The sequence below is a fragment of the Centruroides vittatus genome, unplaced genomic scaffold, assembly GCF_030686945.1.
Source record: "Centruroides vittatus isolate TY-2023 unplaced genomic scaffold, ASM3068694v2 contig_3125, whole genome shotgun sequence".
Lineage (NCBI taxonomy): Eukaryota > Metazoa > Arthropoda > Arachnida > Scorpiones > Buthidae > Centruroides > Centruroides vittatus.
This window is the reverse complement of record NW_027122014.1, coordinates 296,496-321,284: the sequence shown is the minus strand read 5'-3', so window position 1 is coordinate 321,284 and position 24,789 is coordinate 296,496. Positions and strand designations below refer to the sequence as shown.

Below are 24,789 nucleotides of genomic sequence, written 5' to 3'. Positions count from 1 at the left end.
ATAAATTTTAATTGAATTTGTATAAATAAAAAATTTCTGGAAATGGAGAATATTCCAGATATTCCTTTATAAACTCTAATTGATTTAATTCTTTCACAAACATTATATAAATTAATTACAACATTTAATATGAAAATAAAAGAATATTTATTTCTTAAATATAGATGTTATAATTAAAGTGATGTATATATTAAATTAACAAATTTTTATGAATTTACGTGCCTAAAACAAAATATCGTGTATTTATTTTACGCGAAAGAATCAAATATTATAGTTCTTTCTATGATGAAATTGAAGAAAAAAGTAATATTACTTGAAACAAACGTTCCTATTATTAAAAAAAAGTGAAGTGATATTACTTGAAACGAATGACTTAAGACGATCTAAAAACACTCCATGCCAGATACGCATCCTGGTATAAATCACTTTTATCCAAGGCAAATGCTTCCATCAGGATATGCTAAACTTACCAAGGACGGTAAAACAAGAACAGAATAGTGGAAGACTATCTTTGAGATTTATTGTAAATGTTTCGTGAATCAAAGAAAATCACTCACTTTAAAACTTCTGTACACATTTATCTTAGTAGGTTGTATTCTGTGATTTTACCTAAACAAAAAAAAACTCAATATTTCCAGTTTCGTACTGCATTAGTCGCAAAAGCAAAGATTGAGGGGAATAATATGCCTAAAAAGTATAGAAAATGGTTAAGCAACTGGACAATAACACTTCCTATCTGGGAAAAAAATAAATAAATCACGTAACAGACGTTCATTTATGAAATACAACTTGATAACAAACAAATAAAAATAATATCAAATTTATTTTATTAAATTACATAAAATAGCTTAAAAATTGTAGTTAGAATTTTATAAAACTTTTTTAATTGAAAGACAATTACATTATTTTGAAAATATTCAAAAGACTGTTGTACAACACAGTTATTACACAAAGTTACGTCAAACATTGTGCTAACAAAAATATGCCCGAGTCCAGCGTAATTATCGGAAGTTATCGATACTTCTTCACGAGCGTACATCATCCGAATCTAATTAATTGATGTAAAATGATGTGATAAATTTGCAGAAAGCTTTTCCTTATGATGGATTATGAAATAATGAAACAGTTTTTCTCTTAGCGTATCAAATTAGAACAGACATATTCTGATTAATTTATATGGTTAAACTTATTAACAAAAAAATAATTGTGATGCCAGTAAAAATAAAATCTTTTTAAAAACAGTTCTTTAAAGAATATTTTTTAATTAAAATATTTAATTGTGTTCATTTATGATTTTCTGTTAATAATATAAAATGCTGCAAAAATGGCTAACAAATAATGATAGAACGATCCAATTTGCCGTATAGCATTGCTGCATGCCAAACCTAGAACATAATTACAAATTAATTATACACATTATTATTATTTTTATATTTTGCAAAAAAATCTATTTTATGGTTAGACTACACCTATAACACTTTATACACGATTTTGAGTTCCATAAGTAAAGTGGTTGTGGCTCTCATGCCATAAAGCCGTGTCACAAAAATTTTATGGCACGGATGCCACAAACACTGTTTATACATGATTTTGTTATAACCGTAAGTATAGTGTTGTAAGTGTAGTCTAACCACAAAATATTGTATGAAAAGTCATTTATAATTAGCAATAGTGGCATTCATGGAAATTGGCCAACTTGTTCCACTCATGTGCCAAACTTCCATTCATGTCATGATATGATCGATATTATAAACTAATTACACAATATACTATTATTACCTTCATGATTAAATGTGACTTTTATTTGCTTTGGAGTCTTGCAGGTTGGTTTGTGAGATGACTGTTCATTTTCATGTTCTGATTGTTAAATATAAATAGTAATGTAAAATTTTGTCTATTAATAAATCATTTATTTAGATAAGAACAGTAAATACAAATTAATAATGTTTATCAATCTGTAAAGGTTAATTAATTAGAATAAAAATGCCCACCTGTACATTCTGTAAGAAATGCATCGTCCAAACCATAGATTCCGAAATAAAATGGATTGCAAGTTACGGCATCGAAACCTGTAATGAAAGCATAAATGAAGTATTAAAGTCAGTGGAGCTATGAGGTCCTGGCAACCTCCAAAGAAACAGAAAAACAAATACTAGAAAATTTTGCAAAAATCTTTTCCTAATTAAAATTATTTTTTATTTATATTGTGTCACGTCTTCTATTTCAATACTACTTAACAAGTCACATAAGATGAGAATTTTATTGAATTAACATTAAAAATATTTTATCCATTCGACTTGGCTTCCCTGAGATTAAATTCCAAGTGCGCCACTGATTAGAGCATTAATATAAATTATTAATACTGCAGTTGTAAACGTTTTATTTATTTACTTAATTTAAATAGTAATAAAAAAAAAAAAACAAACCTTTGCAAGGATCTCTACTGACAAATTCTATTTCTCTCTCTAAAAAAACAAAATTTCATTATTAAATTTTGTAATGTATTTCAAATTCAACATTTTACAAAGTGGATTGTTCTTAAATTTTTATAATGTCCGGTTTTAAAATTTTACTAATATAGATATTAAATAACAAAATTTTAACTTTTTACAATGTAACTGTATGAAATAAACATAAGCCCTTTTTTTAATAGTGCTTTTATATGTATACCTTGTAAGATATTGACCTATTATCCCTGTTCTGATTCCCTTAGCTAGTTTTTCTAGGTTTATTTCATTTAACACTATTTTCCAGCTGTTTTGGAGGTCTATTGCGTCATTTTTCTTAATGATATTAATGTATTTTGCTAGTCTCTTAATATGTAATTATTCTATAATTCTAAGAATAAAACTTTCCCTAAACTCTTGTACTAGTTTTGCCTATATAACCCTTAGGACAATTTTTTAAATCATTTTTACTAAAGCTAAATGTACCTTTAACAGCGAATGAATTTTAAAGAGCACTAACATTTTTGATCTGGGGGTCATTCAATATGATGTCCACATTGGGGAGGGGGACGTGTAAAAATTTTGTGACTATGACAGGGCCTATTTCCTATTGGCCTATTTTTAAAATTAGTCTCTCCTTGGCAAAAAATATACATAAATGAATGTAATATAGATCTCTTTTATAGAATTGCTTGGTTTTAATATCAGGATGGCAGATCGAGTGTGACATCAGCATGGGGAGTGTCTAAAAACTGGTGACAAAATATGACGGAGGGAGTAGGTAGTCGACAGGAACTTAAAATTGGTGACATCATATTTAAATGACTCCTCTGAGTAACACACCATCTTTAGGAGTGGATAGTTGGAAGTGAAATGCCAGTGTCTATCAGGAAGAACTTTCAATTATCCATATCTGAAGATTGATTGTAATTAATCAAAAACATTAGTGTTTTTTAAACTTTGCTTACTGTTAAAAAGGGCATGATTAATTCGGCTGAGTAACTACAGTGACTTTAAATAATACATTATTAATTTTTATGAATTAATCATAAACGTAAATGAAAAATTCTCTCACTCGTTTCACTAGTCTGTCGACAACCTTCATCTGATTTATCAAATTGTTTCACCCTCTTGAAGCACACTCTAATGTTACCATTTTCAGGTCTGAACTAAAAGCACATGAATAAAAAGTTTTTTCTTTAATGGCATAAATGTTATTCTTAATAACAATATAGTTAAAAATACATATATAAATGAATTATATTTTATTAAATATTTAATAATACTCAATTTAGATATATATGAATACAGAAAAAATTTTCCAGATTCATAATTAAAAGAGAATAAATAACATTTATAAAAAAAAAGTCCAATAACAAGTTGCATAGCTTTCCTGGCAACAACATTGAAAATTCTGGCGGCATCATCTTTTATGATATTTTATTAAAAATCTTTTATTATTATTAATTATTATAAAATGGCAAAATTCTTAATTTTGAGGGAAGGAATGGGTTTTATAAAAAATTCTAATTGCTAATAACCAGTAAAATCATCATTAAGATCATCAATCTGACCCTACTTGACACACTACTCCCTTTATCTTCCCACTCCAAAGACCTGTAACCACCAAAATTTAAAAACCATAGAATTATGTCCAAATTGCTCTTATAAGATTATAACATTTCTAGTAAGTTATAACAGTGTTTTCCAAAATAGAGCAGAGCATTTTGCAGAGGTTACCCCTTTCAAATGACTGCCAACTCAAGTTTGTTTTGGCCAACCACCTTTTGTTATTTATTCTCAATTTGCCATTGCTAATTTCTTCCTCAGATGCTCCAGCCATCCCTCCAACAGTCCCTCAGCTGTAATTATTGTCTATATCTGTCTCCACCATCTGTCAAATCTTGCCACATCGTCTTTCGGGTCGACTCTTCCTCTAGATCATCTAAACTAATTTTCGAATTATTGCTGGATGGTGTCAGAATCCTGAAATAATTTTCCCACAATAATTAGACACTTGAAACTATCCGAGTGATTGTAACAGTAATATACTAACAACAGTGCTTAAAATGCTGATTCATTTCCATAAACTTTACATTTAACAATAGGAAAGTAAGTTTTTTTTATTTCATCTATTAAAAAAATTGTCATACAGAGATTAAACTTAGTTAAACATAGAAAGTTTTAAATGTAAAAGACATTTTCAACATTCCACAGACAAATTCATAATATATAGAAGTTCTTAATATGGAAACCTGACTGTATATTATTTTGATCTAAAAATAAGTGAGGTGAGGAATTTATGGAAAAGTTCCACCTAACTCCACCAGAAGAATATTATACAATTATACAATAAGCAATGTTATATTATGGTAAGGTATTTTATTTAAGGCGATTTTGCTTACTTGTAGGCAGAAAACTTCCACTTCCTACCATCAAAATTAAAAATTCACTATCTGATTTGTCGTCTTTGACTGATGATATTACTCATGTGTTTATTCTAAATTATTATAATTATTTTAGAAAATACCAAATAATCATACTGTAAATTATAATTAAACAATTAAAAATAATGTTTACAGATTACTGAAAACTTTACCGTTACTCTCGGGAAAGTTCAACAAGCAAGTGAGGTAAATAAGCACTTAGCTTTGTAATGTCATTAGCATTGTATCCAGAAAGTAGAATAAGACAATGACATGATCAATAGTTTGAGGAGGCGTTTTGTCAAAGTTCGGTATCTTTCTGTGTCAATTTTTTGGAAAACGATTATGAAAAATTGTATCTACACAACTGGAACAGAAAGTTCATAGTACAACCATAGTTCCAGCAAAAAATTAATACTATATATTGTAACATATGGTATTAATCCTAATTTTTTGCTGGAACTGTAGAGAGGTGTGGTTGTACTCAGATGATAATTTAATCAAAACAAATTACGTTATTATTAATAGTTATTGTTTAAATTTAAACCAAATTTTTTACTTTCATTATTAGCAGTCACAAAAGTCCAGATCTGGCAATTTAGAAAAATCCTGAAGTTTAATACTGTTATTTAATTTCCAAGAAAGATTTTTTTATTTGTTTATATTACTAAATGTTATAATATATATTTTATTTATATATGCTACTGATAAAACCTTACCCTTAATTTGTAGCCAAAACTTTTGTAGAAGTATTTTGGCTGCATTTGCCAATATTGAACTCCATCAGGATTTACATGTAGTAAAAATTCTTGATCCATTTTGCTACGTACCGTACATTCTAAATACTGAAATTCAGCCGATGCTGTGAATATATACAATATATTATAAACTTAAAATTTAAGAAAAATAAATAGTAAAATAAATTATACTTGATTTACCTGAACAAATTTTTTTTTCTACTATCTCAAGGACATTATTAACTCTGGAATCTATGACATTTAAACTTGGTACAAATTTCTGAAGATATTCTCTATTCTCTCCAACTGCATATATTTCGGCACCTATTGAGAAGGAAAATGAAAATTAGATGTAAACAGAACTTCTTAAAGAGATTTTAAATGTAAAATATGTAATTTTTGGCTACTAGATCATTTATATTAATTATTCAGAATATTTATTAAATTAAACTCACAAATTCACACTCGGAAAATTTTTAATATTAAATTTATACAAAAATCTCATTAAAATAACTAGCTGTATTTAATGTTTTGTTAATTTAATTAACTAGAATATTCTGAGAAATGAAAAGATGTTTTCTCAATTCGCTACAGCTTAAATTGTTCTGTTCATCCTTTTTTAAATTAAACTGTAATTAAAATGTTTGCACTATAAAATGACACAGAGTAAAAGGTGATTAGATAAGAAATTAATTTCCTCTCAATATACTCCGAATGAGAAAGCAAGTTAATTCCTAGCATATCAGCAGTTTTCTTAAATGGACAATGCATAGGCTTTTATTATCCTTTTAATCTACTCCATTATTTTAATAGTTAGTTTGGTGAGTTTTGGTACCAATATTTTTTATTTTTCTTTTACAGAAATGTCTTTTGCATGTCTTGAAATGTCAACCATACTAGATACGGTACATTCAGACTGCTAAATCTCTCTCTAAACAACATTGACTAGGAGAGTGATTCTCAGCCTTTTTTTTGTCATGGTACACTTTTAATAATTTAAAAATTTGGTGGCACACACAGTTAGTTCAGTAAGTACCGCAGGACGTCATAACAGTGATTTTTAAACGTGGTTGGTTATTTAGGTCACATTGTCTAAACGCTTTGGTAACTACCAGCAGTTACCAGTAATACTGGTTACAATTTCCAAATGAGCCCTAGGAAGGTAGAACTTATTGACCTACTTGTCTGACGTCACTTATGTATGGGTATTCGCAGTGGCAGCACATTTCAAAAATCTCGCGGCACACTAAAGTGCTGCAGCACAGTAGTTGAGAATCACTGGACTAGGACTAGGGGAACACTTTAATTATAACTAGAAGCATAGACATTATGGTTGAATTGATCGTTTCTGTTACTAGTTTCTGTGGATTTTTTAAAAATCTAAAATTTTTAGCTTTTTTTCAGTAACTTACATCACACAAGGAACTCTTATTAATACAGGCTTTATTATATGGATATGCATATCCACATCCAATAATAAAGCCTATATTAATAAAAAATCCACATGATGGTTTAAGCTTTCAGGAGCAAATATAAAATATTTCAGTGTAAAACAATAAGAACGAAGTCAAGCACACAGAGATTGAACCTCCCCATTGGGAATAACTGAAATATTAAATCAAAGTAATAATAAGGAAGAAAATTTACTTTATGTAGCGATACCATAAAAATTAATAAACTAAATTACAAAAAAAAATTTTTTTACTACTTCCATCATTTTTAAAATCCTGTGCAAAGGTCTGAGCAGAAACAAAGTTACAGCTATTTTGTTTTAATATGTTATGGAAGAATATACTGTTTGAATCGACGATTGAAGTTATTGTTAAATATTATATGATATCGATATGTACTGTACAACGCATTGTGCCGTGGTGATGTTAGCAAATATTTTTCTTGTTATGTGGGTTAAAAGGTTGGTGGTGCTGTTGACCCCTCAGGAAACCATTGGTGACTGTGAACTCATTTTACTCTCCCCTTTTTCAGCACTGACCTTCTGTGAGTCAAGTCAATATTATCTTTTGTGTAATCTTTGTTCCTTTGTCACGTAACCAGTTACTCAAGTCTAACCAGTTTACTTAATCTCCAAAAGGGAACATCCAGTCTAACATATACAAACTGTACATTTTAGAACACTTTTCCCTTAATAAAAGGATACATCAAAGATAAAGAGTAAAATTCTTTTGATAGTATAATAAAAACAATTATATAAAATCAATTCTACTACATTTAATCATTTTGGGACCGATCTGTAATGATAAGATTTCAATGTGTCGGTCAGTTATTATTCACTTAACCTGGTTAATTAAATGAAATTCTGGTTTTATTGACTGACATTAGAAGTACATGTTAAAAAAAATTAAAAACACATATCTTAGATTTTTTAATTCTAATTATTAGTAATTCATCTAATATTGTTTGACACTTTTAACAATATGTAGTCATAATTGATGCATTAGTGCACTAGTAATATAAACTACTGTACTCTGAACAATGGTTAATGTTTAATGCTCAAAGCACTGGTTAAGACATAATGGGCAGTTATCAATTATCATTATCTGATATATATTGAAGCAAATAGTATGAGAAGCCAAATTTATTATTATTATTTTCAATAGTAAATAGACAATGATAACTATAACCAAATTTGATTAAAATAAACTTAATGTTATCAGCAAGATAACATTAAACAATTGATAACAAACTCTGTTATTACAATAAGCAGATTCTATATTATTTATGACTGAGATAATGAGAAAAATTCATAAAATAACAAGTAAATATTAAACAATCTGCCAGGTTAGTAGTAGTAATAATAATACCGGTTCAAAAAAATATTTCTGAGCAAGTATTACTATTACTAATAACCAGGTCAATTAGAACGGTGTTAAATTGTTATAGTATTGTATTTTCAAATATATTACCCATGGTCATTTGTTGAGTTGTGTGGTGGAGAGTTATATATGCTAATTTTAAAATTGCAATTATGAAACTATCATCTCTGAAACAGCAGCTGCTCCTAGGTACAGGGTATATTGTAGAGTGAATTATGTAAAGGTTTTTATTTTTATTCTAGCAATTTTCTGCGAGTTATACATTACAGATTATATGCACAAAACACAACAGTCTACAGATTTATTTATCTAAAATGTTTATAACTTAGAGCTTTTTGTTGATGTTCCAAGAAACAGAATTTTAATTTTTTCTAGGAGCAAAAAGCATTAATCAAATATGTCATTAAGAAAATTTTATACACAAACCTCTATGTTTATTTATCAATTCCCTTCTGGCATCATCAATTTTTCTCAACAGTTGTACATTATTCTCAATAACTAATCCATAGTTGTAATAAATTACTACCTAAATTGATAAATAAATAGAAAAAAAAATTAAATTAAAAAAATATAAAATTATTTTGACATATATAAATTTATAATTAACTTTAAATGTTTATGAAAAGCATCTTAAACGATTCTATTTCAAATAAATCTTGAAATTAAAAAAAAATAAAAATCTGCTTCTCTGTATGTCTATACAGAGAAGCAGTTGATTCTCATAAAGAGACAATAAGAGCACATCTAAATAGAAGAATCACCAAGAAAAGCTTTAAAAATTTGGCTTAATATGAATTACAACTGGACTTAATATCATTTACAACTGGAAGATTATTTCACATGATATTTTTTACTAGAGATTTTTTCATAAAAAGTAGATGATATTTCTTACAATTTAAATCTTAAAATTTTAATACCTTTGATGGCATACCAGGTAAAGAAGCGTATTCTTGTTCAATATTCATTAATGTTCGATTTATGGCTTGTAAAACTAAATTTTCTTCAAGTAATCCAGCATCATTATCTATGAATGAGAATTAAAATTGCTGTTTAATTAAAATGTTCTTATTGTAATTTATTAAAACGAATTAATTCTAAATCAATTTCACATTACGGTACATTAAAATCCACCAGTACATACACCAGAAAATGCTTGCGACACAAAAATTATTTATCTTTAAAAATTAGTTGAGCTTGGTGTATGTATTAAGTCCACCTTTGAACTGTAGTCATATCAGTTCATATCAACAAATTAGAAAAATGTGTATCATTTTCATATCATTGATGAATTTAATGCATCAGCCATGATTAACAGATTCATTCTAACCTTAGGAATCACATGTATAATATACTGTGTATAAATATACATATTATATTTTTACAAATTTACAAAATAACAACATTACATTTGAAGTTTTCTACTAAATTATAAATCAAAATTCAAATTATGTTAGCTATTCAGTTTGATTTTAAATAAGAGACTATACATAGCACAAATTAATTCTATAATGAACTGTCAATAATTTAAATTTTTAAAGATTATGGATTTTATATCCCAGATGTTCATAATATATATATATAAGCAATAGAAAAGTATTTAGAAGGTTAAAATTATCTAATACAGAGATTGTAAATCTATGAAATGCATACAATGTTGACATCAGACACACTACATACACAGTAAGAAATAAACAAAATTATATGATAAATTTATCTTAATTTTAAATTTTTTATATTCAGTTCAATTTATCATCTGTTTTCATTCAACTTTTCTTAAATTATTCTAATTAAAGTACCAGCACATTCATTTCACTTTAAAAATAATTGTTCAAAATTTTTGACGGGAATGAATTTCTTAAAGTTGAATATAAAAATGTGTGAAGATTGAGTGTTAATACAATTTGCCGACAAAGGTAATATAGAATGTAATACCAAGACCGGTGAACAGATACAATTAATACAACACACGTCTTAATTGTCAACTTTTTCTACTCTTTCTTGGCATTGTATTTAGCGAGCCAACACTGATTATAAAAGTTTAGTGCCAGTTAGCAACTTTGGATTATTGTTACAAGAAATTTGAAGTAATTTTTATTTTGTCATAAACTTTATTAAATACCAGAAATATGTTATGACAAGACCAAACTGCTAATAAACATTTCGGTCTTATCTATAGAGTTCTTTTCTATTAAAAAATGCAAAAACACATTACATTTAATTGTATCATATTATAGTCATTCAGAATGATAAAGAAGTGAGAAATTAATAAATTGATGTAGATTTTATTACACCTGTATTTCCAACAATTAAGTAAATTAAAATACTTTCTGATCAGAAAATAATGACATTAAAAAAATCATTTGCAATGTTAGGACTATACCTTACATACTGTAAATATTTCTAATTTATGATAAAATAATAACACTGCTTTCTTGGCATTTATTAACAAACTCCAGTAAACAGTGTTTTTATTTTATTGGGTTTTAAAGAACTTGGAGTTATTTTCACATTAATTATTTCTAGTTTAACATGTACAAACTTTATAGATAACAATCGCCTTTTTAAAATGTTTCTCCACATCAACTTCTACTTTAAATAGTTTTCTTTGCTTCACTGATATTACTGCTTTCTCAATTTGACAGAAAGCACTGAATATAAATAGTTATGTCCTAAACACTATATTTCAATGCCTGGCTGTATATTTCAGCCAGATAATGAAAATATGAAGTTCTTATTTATTATTTTATTTCAGTTACAGTAAATCATATAAATAGATAATAAAAGTGAGGGAAAAAATCTATAATTGCACAGAAATTTTTTTTTTCTATATATTATATAATCGTCTTATCATAGATATATGTTTTGAATTTGAACTTTTTCTAGGGTAAATAACCTAATGAATAGTGTGATGTAAATCTTTTTTACCTTTGATGTATTCATCTAAATCACAAGATGCAATAATTCTATTAGCATCAACAGTATCAGTTATAGTTTGCATGTCAATCTTTGTTGTTTCATCTTCAACATTTACAAAAACTCTGAAGGTGTTTTCCCTTAATCCATTATTATTTATCAGTTTTCTGAAAAAATATAAAATTTCATTTTATTATAATTACAAGAAAGTTTTAATTTAAATATATTAAATTTTCTCTTGTATTAGAACAACTTATAAACAACTTTTGACAAAAAGAGTCCTGATTGTAAATAGTGTTTTCTGAATGTTCAAATAGGCAAATTTCTTTTACAGATTGAAATGGCATAATAGTATGCAGAAAAATTTTAAGAAAATTCTTTAGAATAATTTATTAAAATATGTGGCAATCATATTACAGCTAAATAAATAAATAAAACAGAAAAACTTTGGGTATTTAACAAATAAACTTACGCTATAGTATGTAGCTGCGTATCAAAGTGATTGCGTTTATCAAGAACGATGACGACATTGCTTGGTGTTTCACATACGTCTGCAAATCCATCAAATAATGTAATGTATAATTTTAAAATATATTAAAATCAATAAAAAATTATAATTCATAGTGCTTTAAAAATAATATATTTATTTTTTTGAATATCAATTAATTTATCTCTCCAAGCAATTAACAAGTACATCTCTCTGCATTTTTGGAGATCATGAACACAGTATTTCCTTTAAACTTTGTATTCTCGGGCCTTTCAGCCTATCCTCAGAAGACAAACTATTGTGAAAGAAGTGTAACATGCACAGTGCCGTAACTAGGAAGGTGCAACAGGCCTGCACAGGGCCCAAAATGCATGTATTTGTTTTATTATTTTCCCAAACTTTTAATCAAGGGACCTAAATGCAAATTCTCACACAGGGAACAGGAATGGCTAGTGATCACAAAAGACAGTATATGTAGATGTGTATTATTTTTAAAAAATTAGATTCTAGAGTAAAGTGGTTTAAATACAAAGATATGAATGCCTGATACAAAAGATAGGAGTGGCATTTGTAACCCTGTATTTTAAATTGCAATCTACAGCATAACCAGCCACTTAAAATGATTGAAACATTCATTCATTAAATAGATTTTGCTAAATTTAAATGCTCCCTGTTTTAAAACTATGTATTCGGTTGAATTGTTTACTTGATCAATTTGTATTATAGTGGAACCTCGCTTAACGGGCATAATTCGTACCAGAATCTCACTCGTAATGCGAAACACTCGTTAAGTGAAACAATTTTTTCCCATATAAATTAATGTATAATTTGATAATGTGTTCCATGCAAAAAAAAAATAGTCAAATATTTTGTGTATAATGTTTATTCAAAGAAAATTACACAATATACATTGTTAAGGAGTGTGAATTATCTTCATCTTTTCTTCTAGTGCAGAATGAACCAACCTGAATGAAAATTCAATTTGCAAAAAACAAAAATCAGATAATTTGTTTGATAAACACACCAAACAATATGCCAAATTCTTGAACTATGTAAAGGCTATAATTAAATATTAGAAATTAATTAATTTGACTAGAGGTGGGTAGTTAATTATTAAATTTAATACGAGATGGAAACATTAATTTTTAATTTAGACATTTCTGGAATTTAATTTGGAATCAGTCATTAAATTTAATATGGATGGAAGCATAACTGCCTACCTCTACTCAAATTAATTAATTTCTTTCTAATATGTAATTATAGCCTTTACATAGCCCAAGAATTTGGCATATCAGTTGGAGTATTTATTATATGGTTGTTGTTGTTGTTTATACATAATATGTGTGAACACAAGCAACATTAAGATGCTAGCTGAATGAGTGCTAAACATGAATTGATGGAGCATTTGGGACTTCCCCTCTCCTGGCCACATGTTATGCGAAATGTCGCTCGTTAAGAGAGTCATTTTTTACAATTTATTTTGCTCGTTATGCAAAACACTCGTGCGAGATGCTCGTTAAGTGACTTTCCACTGTATATGAAATGAAGAAAGTTTCAAAGTATAAATGAAATTTTTTAAACAAAATAAACATACTTTATTTACATCTCATTTTCTGACAACACATATTTTATTTTAAACTTTAATAATTGTTGTAAGTATCTAATAGATTCTTCTCAAGTTTACTATGCAAAAAAAGTATTAAAATTTTTCAGGAATAAATTGCATTATTATTTTATTTTATAAATCTATTTATGAAGTAAGAGTTAGGAGAGATGATAAGAGACACAAAACAATACATTTTTAAAAAATATGTAATTATATTAAAATTTAATAAAACTAATCACCAAATTCTAAAGATAAATATAAAAATATTAAACTTACTCTCTTTAGATGGTGTACATTTTTTATCCTCAACTAGAAAAAATTCAAGAATATTAATTGAAATTTTTAAATTTAAACACACAGTAAAATCGCAATTACAGTAGACCCCCCTATAACACGAGTTCATATAACACGGATTCTTATAACACGGCTAAAAAATTGCGATCAGGTTCGTATAACACGCTAAAAGAGACTCATATAACACAGTAAAATGTCATTGCCGATTTGTGTCACGACAGGACTGGTTGAATCTGGACCAATAGTGGATATTGTACAAACCGTTAAGTTTAAACGAGCACCGGACCTACTAAAAAACATTTATTATTCAACAGCCATAAAAATTCTATTTTTATTAATGATGTCTCCAAAGTTAAGTTATTTTTCTGCGAAAAATTTGCTGATCAGGAAACACGCGTCCGCCGTTTGACGAGCCGCTTTGCGACGAAAACAAGCTTAAGCAATGGCGTCGTCGAACGGTGCACACTCGGCAAGTAATCCTACAATTTTTTGTTTATAGCATAGTTTATATGGATTATTCCCAAAAAATTATATGTGATTTGGAAATGTTGAGTCAAATTAGTCTAGAATCAATTAATTTTATGGAAGAAAACCTTTCAAACTGCCGTAGCCCCTAAACTGCACATGTGCCGGGCTGTGATTGGCTCATGTATTTAAGTGGCTCGTACAACATGGATTCATATAACACGAAATGTATCTACCATGTTATAGGGGGGTCTACTGTATCTGACAATATTGAGACTGGGAATTTGACAAATAAATAAACAAAAACAAAAAAATATTAGGTAATGGACGTGTTGAAATTTGTTAAATTATTGCTATTATTACCACACATCTGGTGCACCCAGGTTCCCTAATATATTTGCACATCTATGATAATATATTCAGGTTTACTCAGCATCACAGAGTGAAGATTGTTATAAAGTTGTTCATTACATGGCAAATAACCTCAGGGTTTACAGAGCTTCAGAGATGGTCACCATAAATGTAGAATAAAATATGTATCATACAACAAGTTCAAACACATTCTTGTATGCTTTTTAAAACCATCAACAATACGTGTTTGTTTCAGTGCATTTCCAGCCTTCACAGAAGCAATGTTGGGAATTTTATGGAAGAGTAACTTAGCACTTTTGACATGCAAGAAGTAGACATAACATAACTATTCAATGCACTTTGACAGCATAATTTTTCAACTTCATTTTGACTGATTTTGATTTTACTTTTTGTCAACTTCACCTTCCTCACTTTCACAGTAGTTCATTGTTTTTAATTAATGAAGAAATAATGATGAAATTAAAAATATAATAATGAGGAATAAATGTACTGCACTTACAACTATGCAACTTTACAGACAGTTGGCACATTCCAGTGGTGTGAAGATAACAAATACTGATGAACAATGGATACTGTATATGAATATACAGTATCCATTTTTCATCAGTGACACCAAGTCAATGTCCAAATTTTATTCTTCTCTTTAACAATCATCCAAAAGACTTGCATTGCCGAACATGCAGCAACGAGGACATCGTGGAAGAGATGGAGGAATTGCAAGTAAAAGTTGGTATACACAATTCGTTTTTTTTACATTTAAATTTTCACTGATTCTTTGAGGAGGCATTTTTCAAGAGACTAATCATCACTTCTTAGATTCCGGTTTCTCGTAATCTGATCATATAATTAATAAACCAGAAGGGAAATGAGGATAAAAAGTACGAAAGGAAAAGCTGCAGAACAAAAAAAGATGATATAGCAAAAAGTTGTCCAAGACATTGGCAATGCTGATTTCATGCAGATATAACAACAGAAATTAATACAAAGAGATACAGGAAAATAAGATGGCAAAAAATAAATAAATTCACAGACAAAACTTTTGATAGTATGTAAAATATTATTAAAATTCACTCACTGAAGAACAGTTGGTTGAAAAACATATATCATGTATATTGAATAAAAAGCATAAATCTAAATAAAGCATGATATTGGGTGTTGGCTATAACCCAGGAATGTCTTGAATACCTTTATGTTGTCAATGTATTATATACAATAAATTTTTTTTAGTTATTTCTCTTAATTTTATATTTTGTTTTATGATACTAGTTCAACTTTTTCACTTTTAAATTTTTGCTAATTTTTAAAAGTTTAGCATTGCAGGAAACAATTTTCACAGAACCATCTCTCATAAATAATTGTCTTGTGATCTATAATTTTTGATTTTTTCTCATATAGAGATGATCTACAATTCTTTCAGGATGCTAATAGTTCCTGATAGAGTTAAATCTCATTAGTTAATGTTATATCATACAAAAACTTTTGTTATTTATCGATCAACCGTAAAGATTATGGATTTTTCAGAATTCAATTAAAAGTGACTTTGAAGTTTTCATCAATTTACTAAATAAAAAGTAATAAAACAAAGTCAAGAAATGCTTAATTCATATTTAATACTTTTTATATTAAAAATTAATATGTATTTTTCCTGAATCAATTTCAATTATTGCTTAAATAAAAAAATAATTTTTTAAATTTTTTTTACCTTTTACTGGATCAGTTGCTTTTGGTATTTCATTTTCAAACTTTGCCATTATAGCTTTAGTCTTTTTCTCTGTTAAGTTAGTAGTGTGTGCTTTCTTTTTTAAATTATAATATAAAACATAGTTATAAACTTGGTTTTCCAATTCTGATTTAAATGTTTCATCTCCCATTTTAGATCTTCTTTCACAAAAACTTAAAGACTGCTTAGAAAGGGATGACGAAAAACCTTGTTTACTGTAGTACATTCTTAATAACTGACTTAACTTAGGAAGTCTTTTATCATTACGAAGTTTTTCCCCCATTAAGTAACCTATGAAGATAAAAAATTTATTATTTGTTAAACCATTTATAAATAATTTAATAAAAAAATAAAAATTTCTATTTACCATCAACAGAACCTATCAGAGTAGCATAGGTAAACATTTCTGTATTGGTTTTTGGAGTATATTCTTTACTGCAGTCAGTTGAAATCCAGCGTCCTGCTGATAGTTGAAAATTTTCAGGTAAATGAAATCCTGATTCAGCAACTTTAGCTAAAAAAGAAAACAATTTATTATAAATATTGTATTAAATTAATATCGATTAAAATTCATTCTTTTAAGTTACTTTTTCAAGATTAAATTTTTATTTTGATGTGTAAATGGGGAAAATTGTTAAAGTTTTGTATAACTACAGTCGAGTCCGCATAAGTTGACACCCCAGGTGAAGTGGAAATGTGTCGAGTTATCCGATATGACGACTAAAATGAAGTTGAAAAAAACCACAAAACTACAATTAGGAAAATACAGTAGTGCTTTATACAGTATGTGTACATACATGCAATGTATCTCTCTGACCATCCATCACTGGCACTAAAGTTGGTTTCTACTCCAAGTACCCCAACGATTTTCATCTCCTTTTGTTTCCGTATCGATCCCGAAACAGGAAGATTCGATGAAGGAATTTGCTTCAGCCAACGTACCAGAGCATCTTCGACGTCTTTCTTCGGTGACTTTCTCTGGCGGGCTAATGTTACCTTAGGTAGCCAAGATGGCGGCTCGTCTCTGATTTTAGCAAGGAAACAGTGGGACGCACGTTCATACCTAACCTAACCTATTCTAATAAATTACCATCATTATTAGCAACAAAATTATTAGAATAGGTTAGAACGTGCGTCACACTGTTTCCTTCCTGGAATCAGAGACGAGCCGCCATCTTGGCTAGCTAAGGTAACATTAACCCTCTGGCATTTTCGAGACAGCCGCGATAATCTCCATATTAAATTGTGAAAGAAAGAAAGAAACAGCCGCGACGAAGATCCAAGAAAAAGTTTCTTAATTTCCTCTTTTTTCTCCAGGATTTCCACAAATGTTGTTCTTGGAAGAATTTTTCTTTTTGTTTTGCAAATTCGGCTTGCGAAGTTTCCTTACATTCAAATTCAGACACAAGTTCGTATTTTTCCTCCGGTGTAAGCGTTGTCAGCTTTCCAACACTCATTTCTAACAGAAATGTGAAACACGTGCTACAAATAACGCATGACGTGAGAAAATGCAAAATCGGATTCTGCCGTGACGTTGATACAGATTGTATATTTTCTTTTTGTTTATCTGTTATTATTATACATTAAAAAAAATACATAAAATGTTACGGCATTTTTATTAATATATGTATATATTAATAAATAAGCCGATTCCCCTCCTGATAAAAATGAGTTCACACCGCATGCGGTGTAAACTCATTTTTTTCAGGAGGGGAATCGGCTTATCAGGTGTCTAAACGAGTGTGGGACAGCAAAAGTATGTCGATTTATTCAGTGGTGACGAGTTAAACGGTGTCGAGTAAACCAGAGTTTTTTTTTTAACATTAATGCCTATGTAAGTCGGCCGGGACCACAAAAAACTGACTACTTCACCGAAGGTGACTAGTTATACCTATGACGACTTATGCGGGCTCGACTGTATTTAAATAATTTGCAAATAAGTTACCTGAAAGTGAAAAAACAAATGAAGTTTGAAATACTTTATCATCAAACTTAGGATCACGATTAGACGGAGGCAAAAATTCATTTATCTTTCTCTCTTCGTTTCTTAATGCACCTAATATTCCAAACAAAACATCTGATAAAGAAATTGCCCGAGTTTCATCTCCTCCAAAACTCACAACACCATCTTCTAGAATTGCTGTAACAGGTTTTTGCCGATCCTGATTACTAAAAAGAAATGATTCACAAAGATAAATCAGATTTCGCGTATATTAAATTATTAATTCTAAGATCAGTTTTGTAGTCTTTTAGTCGTTAAAATATTCATTTTGAAAAATCACAATATGAGCGCATGCATTGCTATATGCATTATGCATGTTTAAAAAGCAAGTAAAGTAAATTAAAATCGATGGGTTGAATGCTTACGTACTTCCGTCTTCGAGAAAATCGTCTCAAATTTGCCCATAGATTTTATAATATTGAATATTTCAATTTCTTTTGCGCCTTTCGTCGGGTTTACTTTAATGGAAATTAATAGTACATTTTTTTGTTCTTTCTTGTCCTAACTTTCCTATCAACCAGGTCGTCGTTTTCTGCCAGTTAATTGCCAGACTCTTGTTGTTTTGCATTAGTCCTTTGTTTTGTATAGCACGGATTCGCTTAACACGGAATCCGTGTATATGAATGTAAATTTTCAGAATGTAATTACCGTGTTTTATGAGGGATATCTGTATTAGCATTTGAAATCATTCAAACAAGTTATAAAGCACTTATTTAGCTCCGAAAATGGCCAAATCCGCAAAACATGTAGTCATAAACGCGTATAAATTTTAAAAAATGGTTGTAAAATATGCATTTCGGACAACCTTAATTTGATCCACTTGGACATAAATCGTGTTAATATCGAAGTTCGTGAGGAAACAACACGCACATATCTACAAATCTCTTGATCTTAAATGAAAATATGAGGGGTTTTGCAGAAAAAATAAGTCAAACATTTTAAATATTTTACTTTTTAAAGTTTAAACATAATAAAATTAGTTATCATCAAAATTTATTCTAATGTTAATTTTGAAGATAAACATTTAACTTACTCTGGTAAAGGTATTTCATCGGTAGTATTAGTTTGTCCATCAGGTTTTCTTACTGGTCTGGGTTTTATATCGGCTTCATATACTGTATGCGATAACGAAAAGAATAAATTGCATATTTCGTTATCCGTGAAATCACCTTCCTCAAGCTCTGCTATATTATCCTGCTCCTTAATAAATAAATCCAGCAACTCTCTTCGTTCTTCGGCATAAATTTCTCTTTTTCCATAATATGTATCTCCAGTCTTTTGCACAGGATATTTCAATCCTTCACAACTAAATCTAAAAAAATTCAAATCAAATTAATATGTATTGTTATCAATAAAGAAAAAGCTTAATGAATACTTACTCTTTTAGGAATGTCAATATGTTAGTTTCAATATTTCGCTGGGGATGCTTTTCTTCAAATTTTTCTACTAAATATATAAAATTATCCAGAGTTAATCCTAACGATGACTTTCTAGGCATAGCATCATCAAAGCATTTTGGCTGAATTTTCTTAGTGAATTCATTCGGATTCAATAAAGCTGTGGCATGTTGAAAAATAAACACTGCAAATATATTAATATTTGAAAAGATATTTGAATAAATTAATATTTGAAAAGAAAAAGAATATTTTTAAAGTGAATAAATATAGAAAGAAATAAGAAAATCTTTACTTACCTAATACAAATATTCGGATCATTCTTTTTTTTCTGTTAAAAAATATTTCAAACTCTTTTAGAATGAAAACTCTCTCTTTAACATTAATTTAATCTTACGTATTACTTTTATGAAAAACTTTAATCCTTATTTACAAGGCGAGAGAAAAGTAGCTAGCAAGTTCGTGTTGATCCAATTTGATTTACAGGGAAGTGACGAGTGGCATTCGAGGAAGTCACGAAGCCTGAGTTATGTTAACAGTGCCTACGTCAGCATTCAAGGTATCACTGAGCGTACAGCAGCAAGTATACAGATACGGTTGACATGAGATTGTAGAAATGTAATTTCAATACCACTTCCAACACTTGGCTTTCAAATGCCGCTATTCTGTTTTCCATTTCATGTAAACCAAATAGCGTTAACACGCCATGAGGTCAAACGTATAGCCACCTTTCTGACTCTCCTACATATCAAGATTATTTTAATATAGAGATATTAAACAGTTAATTTCTATAATGCATTTTATACTTTCAATATCTGTTCAATCTGACAAATATTTCTAAATCAATTTATTGATTATATACTGTAATAATGAATTATAACATTATTTACTGGAGAACAAATACATTAATAAGCTGAAAAGGAGTATTTGTTAGCAGGCTCCGTATTTCAAGGAGTCGACTACAAAGTATAGAGGAGAGGAGGGTATTATGGAATACCATTTACATTTCTAAAAATAACTTTACTGGTTTTTGATTAAAATCCCCACCATCATCATGAGTATACATACTATTACTAGTTGTAATGAACTGTCACTTGTAAAAAAAAATACTATTTATTTTGTTGTTATAAAAAAAAAAAATTATTTATAAAGTCACAAATGGAATAGTCGGGTAATATGGAATAGGTGGTTTAAACCATTTAAAAACTAACTATACCTCATAAAACAGTTATTTTTAACTATAAAAACCACATTTTTAAAATTATGTGCATGTCATTTCTGCTTCGAGTCTATTTACAAAGCCAAAGCCACAGATATAATTTTCTTTCTCTGCTCCGGTACAGTCAAGGTAAGCCCACAGAGAATAGCTGAAGCATTGAATCCAAATTTCCCTTCGTTGATCTTCGGAGAATTTTCCGTTACAGAAGATACATTCAACGTCTTCATTTTCCAGTTATATGGAATACTATACTTTTACGTCGGGTATTATGAATTACCTAGTATTCCATAATACCCGACACGCCATCTTGGAAAATGAACCTTTACACTGATGAACAAAACACTGTCAGCTAAAAAACGACCACAGTATAACAAACTACAATTCTTTTAGTGTACATTATGCTTAACATCAATGTTCAAGTCACATGTGTACTAGTAGGTTAAAATGTTTGAAAACTTGCTTGCAAAAACTCTTAAAAATCACAAAACACACTTTGTAGCGAGTGGTACGACAACAAGCAGTCAACTATCACTGCACTGTATCATAGGAGTCTTTCTTGAGTAATTTATGGCATTCCCAAGTGATAGCAGCAACAAACAGAGCCGAAACCTCGGTATTCCATATTTCCCGACTATTCCACAATACCCTCCTCTCCTCTAAATGCCGAGGACTTTCATGAATTTCGCGTCATTTTATCATTCATTCGTTCATTTTTATTTAAACTTATCAATACTAAATATTAGTATATTCCCGGTTCCGCTAAGCATAGCCGGAAAAAGCATAAGATGATGGCTAAAGCATAACCGTCATTTTATCAATAGGATCAAACATTAATCAAGTGTTAGGCCCCTCTCGTAAGCGCGAGATTCTTTGCAAATACACGAAACACACCCATAAAGCCGGATGCGGTTTGAATGACTCATAAAAAGTATTGAATTTCGGATTACATGCACATAGAAGATTGCCAAGTCTGAGTAGTTGTCTTTTAAATAATAATCTACGCAGGCCTTAATTAATGTACAGTACGTTATATATGTGTTTTATATTCGTATCTTTGTTTATCCGTATAATATTGATTCCTTACTGAAATACTGTATAATTTAGTAACAAATACAATTTTTACGAAAAACTTCTATTGTACATTCGAAAGCTACAAATTACACCTCTTCATTGTACAACAAATAAATTAAAGCCGTATAAAAGTAATTGCATAATTAAAATTTTAACATTTAAGTTTAAATTTTATTTTACACATTCTCTTAGTTTAGCAGCAAACTCTTCAATTAATTCACAGTAATTAAAAGAACAAATCTCTCTGCTGGCATTTGAAACTATTAAGTAAAGAAATATAGTCCGTGTAATGTAATTTCAATATTTGTATCAAGTTGTTCGCTTTTAAACAATAATATAAGAAGAAAAAAAAGGGTAAAAAACCGTTATTCTTGAATCAACCCTTATCCTTTTTAAGAATAGTGAAAGCACTAACTTCTACCGAAAAATAGTATAATCGAATTTGGTCTCTTATTTAAATACACGTGTAGCCTGTACTGTATACTGTATATTGTACAGCAAGATTAAATATTCATTTGAAAATTTTGAAACTAAACTCAATAGGAAGACGTTGCATTAATTAATATCTGTTGAATAATGGGAAAATCTGACGTTTGTATAGAGAGTTTTGCTTCATAATCCACGTCTATTTTCAGGTCGTTCGAGAGAAATAAAATTGGAATATATTGTACACTGAAAATGAGGACCACTTTCGGCGTGAAGCCTTCAGTCATGGCTGATTCAGACGTTGTATTAATCCGTGCTGCTAATAATGTATGTATGAGTTTTCTATACGGTTACCACTTCTCCAGGTATTCGCACCCAATCTCTGAACTCTGGGTTTCACAGATTTTTAAGAACCACTAAATCAAATTTTCGAGCTTGCCTCTTCGCTACAGTTGCCTCAAAGTACTCAGAACTTTAATTCGTTTCTGCATTAAAATAAAAGGAGAATAGAAAACTTCAGCATCTTTTAAACTGTGGAACAATAAATTAACATATATGAAGGGAACCTTTGCCCTTTGTACCCAGGCCGCCTAATACATTTGCACATCTGAGTGTTCATTGATCGGGATAAAACTGCTAGTCACGTGACCAAAAGAATTCGGCTATGGTCACGTGATAAAGTCTCTTCCGGTTTACAGTTTCAGAGATGATCATCTCAGCTTCCTTTATATAATGCTACTTTCTACAACGTACGATAGTGTTTTAAAAGAAATGTGTTCAGATTGAGGAACGAAACGAACGTTTGAATAATACTAAAATATTCATCAGATATTATACAATTAATTTTGAATTTCTCAATTATTTTTACACAGAATATTTCGCGATTTAAGGATTTTTTTTTTTTTCAATACGAAAATTTCATTTTTAATATAATGTTACGATTTTATTTTTCTTTCTGTAATGAAATTTTACAAGTCGGATTTCCTTAAACGAAAACAGAACTAAATTTTATCTATTTGCATATATTTGTTTAACGTTACATCTGCAAGACGATAACCGTATCGGTGCTTTTATATTTAGTTTCATTATATAAATTTTAATCTTTATATTACGCAAATACAAGTCTATAGCGTATTATATACATTGCTGGATGATATTTCTGAAAAAAAAAGCATACGCCCTTACATACATAAATTAGTTATTAAATAAATAAAAATGAACATCTTCCATTTTTTTTTTTTTTTTTTTTACGATTTAACTGTTGGTCTTTTCTACTTTAAAAATTAAAGAGTAACTAAGAAACTACTGCATCTACATTTTGTTTTACTAGACATTAAAACTGCAATTACCTCAAATTCCCGAATAGTTTCGCTTTACCGAATGATATACTGTGTATATTTAAATTCTTCAAGGAAAATATTCCTTAAAAGTTCTTATTTTCAGTATTATATTCTAAATTATCCAATGGCAGTGAAGATTTTATAATCTTTAACAAGCTATTTTATCTGGGATAATACAGATAATTTTCTGATACAGACCCACTTTCACAAATAATGATGTAATCGCTCTATTACAAGTATTACCATACTTTTAAGCAATATGCCCGTCTAGATATTTAAATTTTATTTTCCATTAAAAGTTTGCATGTGTTTAACAGATTATTTTAAATAAATGCGCTAAACACCGTTAAGATATTTACGAAATTCGTGTAATTTACATCATTTATTCGTGAAAATTTCAAAGTTCTATGGAATGTTAACCTTATGTAATTATTATCAATTCATAAATTATGAAAAAATTAATATAATTATCATTTTTTTATATTAAAAAAACTAATAAAAATATCAGTCAAATGCGTTATAAACCACTTAATTATTATTCGTTAGGAAAATACTGAAACATAATTTTACGAATAGAAAATTCTCTATCAAAAGTGATTATATGAAATAAAATCTGGGGACGCCATTTTGTTTGATTACATAGAAAAGTAATACATTAAAAGTTACTTACATAGAACAGTCTTCAAAAATATTTCATATATATTCTCTCAATTGGATCCAATTCTTCACGATTGAAGAGAAAAAAGAAATTTTTTCGAAGGTCCAAAGCGCACCTTACTTCTATCACGTGTTATCACCACCCAATTCTAACACTAAATTTAAAATTTATCTTATCAGTCTGTTGTTAGGGCGGTACCACCTGACCGTTACCTTCGATAATATGCGGTACTGTATATTTTTGTCTCCCACATAGAATAATTTGCACCTTATATCACTGTTTTTCAAATCTGAAATCATATCATAAAAGCTATAAATGTATGAGTTGTCCCAGATAATATATATTTGAAGGTGTTGTATAGAATTGCACATAAAATACATA

The 24,789-nt window shown here is 29.0% G+C and overlaps 2 protein-coding genes across 2 annotated transcripts in view; both read right to left on the bottom strand.

Moving 5' to 3' along the window:
- Positions 1 to 867: 867 nt before the first annotated feature.
- Positions 868 to 24,483, bottom strand: LOC136973249 (uncharacterized). The gene is made up of 19 exons (XM_067267959.1): positions 24,421 to 24,483; positions 19,994 to 20,025; positions 19,680 to 19,881; positions 19,334 to 19,612; positions 18,244 to 18,467; positions 16,666 to 16,812; positions 16,281 to 16,589; positions 13,724 to 13,756; positions 11,827 to 11,905; positions 11,367 to 11,521; positions 9,359 to 9,465; positions 8,868 to 8,967; positions 5,812 to 5,934; positions 5,593 to 5,735; positions 3,523 to 3,616; positions 2,427 to 2,465; positions 1,992 to 2,069; positions 1,780 to 1,857; positions 868 to 1,385 (listed from the first exon to the last, which is right to left on the bottom strand). The coding sequence occupies exons 2-19, from the start codon at positions 20,013 to 20,015 to the stop codon at positions 1,288 to 1,290; spliced, it is 2,310 nt and encodes a 769-aa protein (XP_067124060.1). The 5' UTR covers positions 20,016 to 20,025; positions 24,421 to 24,483; the 3' UTR covers positions 868 to 1,287.
- ScsbetaA (Succinyl-coenzyme A synthetase beta subunit, ADP-forming) overlaps positions 24,417 to 24,789 on the bottom strand; it is a 35,479-nt gene continuing 35,106 nt past the window's right edge. Inside the window, exon 12 of the mRNA XM_067267964.1 lies at positions 24,417 to 24,697. The gene's annotated coding sequence lies outside the window, so the exon portion shown is untranslated. The remainder of the gene's footprint in view (positions 24,698 to 24,789) is intronic.